Source organism: Maylandia zebra, unplaced genomic scaffold (assembly GCF_041146795.1).
Source record: "Maylandia zebra isolate NMK-2024a unplaced genomic scaffold, Mzebra_GT3a scaffold01, whole genome shotgun sequence".
Classification (NCBI taxonomy): Eukaryota; Metazoa; Chordata; class Actinopteri; order Cichliformes; family Cichlidae; genus Maylandia; species Maylandia zebra.
In genome coordinates, this window is record NW_027490031.1 from 316,343 (window position 1) to 318,856 (window position 2,514).

Here is a 2,514-nt window from a genome sequence, read left to right on the forward strand (position 1 = left end):
AGTTGTGGTATTGCATGTGTTGGATGCACATTTGCTTTTACTGGCTTGGAACCAGCTGTAAAAATGCATCATGTTGACTTTGCTCTTAACTGGTCTTATCATTAAGAGGAGCTGTTTGCATTAGCTAATGTGAAAGCTGTAACAGTGACAGACTTGGTTAAATGAAGGTTTATTTGTCTTCATGAACAAACATGATCAGATTATAGAGCTCATATGGAGTCATGACACAAACATGGTTTTACCTGCTTTTAGTGACAGGCTTTGTAATTCAAGCTGAGGATACAATGGTGTGAGACAAAGATTTACAGCACATGAAGCAGAAACATTAAAACCATCACCTTATCTGAACTAAATCAAAACAAATATCCTGCTACAGTTTAATAATGAACCAATCCAGCAACAATGAAGGAAGAAACCAAGATGTTCCTGACTCTGGTAAAGGAGAGGACATGAAACACAGACTGCTCTCTGCAAATGTCTAAGCTGCAGGTAAAAATCTGTTGGTCATTTTTCTCCCATTTCAAACCCAGAGACTGTAAACACTGAGCAGAAACACAGAGTTCACCCCAGAAAATCTACATGTGCAGCTAAGAAGTGACTTTAGGTTTAAACTTTAGTGTTTTATACAAATAAAATTAAATCTCTCATTTATCCTCTGTCTGACCCACTGCCCTCCTGTGGTCATGGCTGCAGACATGTCACAGTCTTCAGTCTTTCCCCCTGAAGCCCACCTCTCATAGCACACTAGGTTGTCATTGACCCAGAACCATAAATCCAGAGTGCAGGAGTACTGCAGTCCCAGCCACACGAAAGGAGTCGAGGCGTTTTTGGCTCTTTCCTGGACCCATCGCTGCTCCTCAGGGTTGCTGATTGAAACCAGGTCATGATGTGTCTGTCTGCAGTAAGTCAAGGCTTCCTCCCAGGTTTTGTTTTGGCTGATCAGGATCAATTTATCTGCCACAAAATCAGAGACAACATCAGTCAGTTAAATCTGGAGTTAAAATATCGGGATGTTTGGTCCAGTTTCACTAGAAGAACAAGAAAACATTTCAGTGATTCTTCAGACGAATCAGTCGCTCTACAGAGAAATCTCTGTTCCAACCATCAGCTAAACATCTTCACCTGTGACAGAAGTTCAACATACATGCAGAAATAAGTGGCTGAAGAAACATACTGACCTAAATCCTCTCAGTGACTCCAGCAGTTCATCTGTTGGACAAACAGCTGAGATAAATCTGTGTAAACTCACCATCATAGCAGAAGAAAGGCTTTCTTTGGTCACATCCAGCAGAGCTCCATCTTCCTGATCTCTGTAACAGAGTCGTAGCACATGTCCTGTTGTTTAGTCCATCATTGAATGAGTCCATGTCCCAGTATCTGAAAGAGAAGTTACTCCCATCTGACCACCTCCAGCTGTCTCTGAACAGGCCGATCCACAAGTTCACCTTAGGGGCTTTAGAGTTCTGCAGCGTCTTAAACTCTTCACTGTATATCTGATCGAGTCCACTGGCCAGGTCAGTGTGATGCTGTCTGCAGTAGCTCTGAGCCTGAGTCCAGGTCACAGACTTATCATTCAAATGAAAGGTTTTATTGTCTTTCATTGTTTCTGTCGAGTCAACAGAAAAACACAAAAACATCTTTATCAGCTAATTTGTCTCATTCTTAAAACTGCCTCTTTCAGGAACATGTGATATAACTCAGATTATAAACTACATTATAACATTATTAAATATTATTTCATCATATTACTGTTCACACATTCTCACCGTCATAGCAGATGAACTGATGCATGTTAGTACATGGAACATCTACCCACTTGTCTCTTGTCCTCACACAGTTTTCAGGGTATTTTAGGTCATTTGGCTCTCCAGCTGCCCAACAGCTCTTATTTTCAGTGTATTCCTCCCCCGGCAGAGACCAGTGCCACGTCCTGTTGTCTCCTATTGTGATGTTGTACAGTCCAATCCAGGCTTGTGTTTGATTCTGTGCAGAGTCTTGAAGTCTTCTCATGTCTGTCAGGTCAAACACTTGGGCCAGGTCTGTGTAGTTCTCTCTGCAGTATGCCCGTGCTTCATCCCAGCTCATCTCTTCTTTAATAAAGTGGTACTCATACAGCTGACATGTGATGAGGACACACTGACCTGAAACAGAAGAAATACTGTTGAATATCTGCTGATACAAGCAGGAAACTCATGTTCCCATCAAACTGTCCAGTTTACAGGTCAATCCTTGATTGTCTCAGTAAGAGTTCATTTGTTTAATGAGTCCTGATCAAACTAAAGGATTTCAGGTGGAAACAATCAGGAGCCCTGGTAAAATGATCACTCACCCATCAGCAGAAGCAGAAACAGACTCCACTGCATCGTCGCTCTGTCACATGAAAATGACTTTTCTGTCATTTGGAGGAAACAATGAATCCAGCAGCTCTTCAGTGTTTGATGGACACGCAGCACTTTATATTAAACACAGATATCTAGTTTGTCACACACTGCTGTAAGAAATATATGATTGTTC

General features: G+C 41.6%; 1 protein-coding gene across 1 annotated transcript; it reads right to left on the reverse strand.

The window, feature by feature from the left end:
- Positions 1–525: 525 nt before the first annotated feature.
- Positions 526–2,514, reverse strand: LOC101465957 (macrophage mannose receptor 1). Its single transcript, XM_024799799.2, has 4 exons — positions 2,330–2,514; positions 1,767–2,141; positions 1,250–1,606; positions 526–954 (listed from the first exon to the last, which is right to left on the reverse strand). The coding sequence occupies exons 1-4, from the start codon at positions 2,397–2,399 to the stop codon at positions 614–616; spliced, it is 1,143 nt and encodes a 380-aa protein (XP_024655567.2). The 5' UTR covers positions 2,400–2,514; the 3' UTR covers positions 526–613.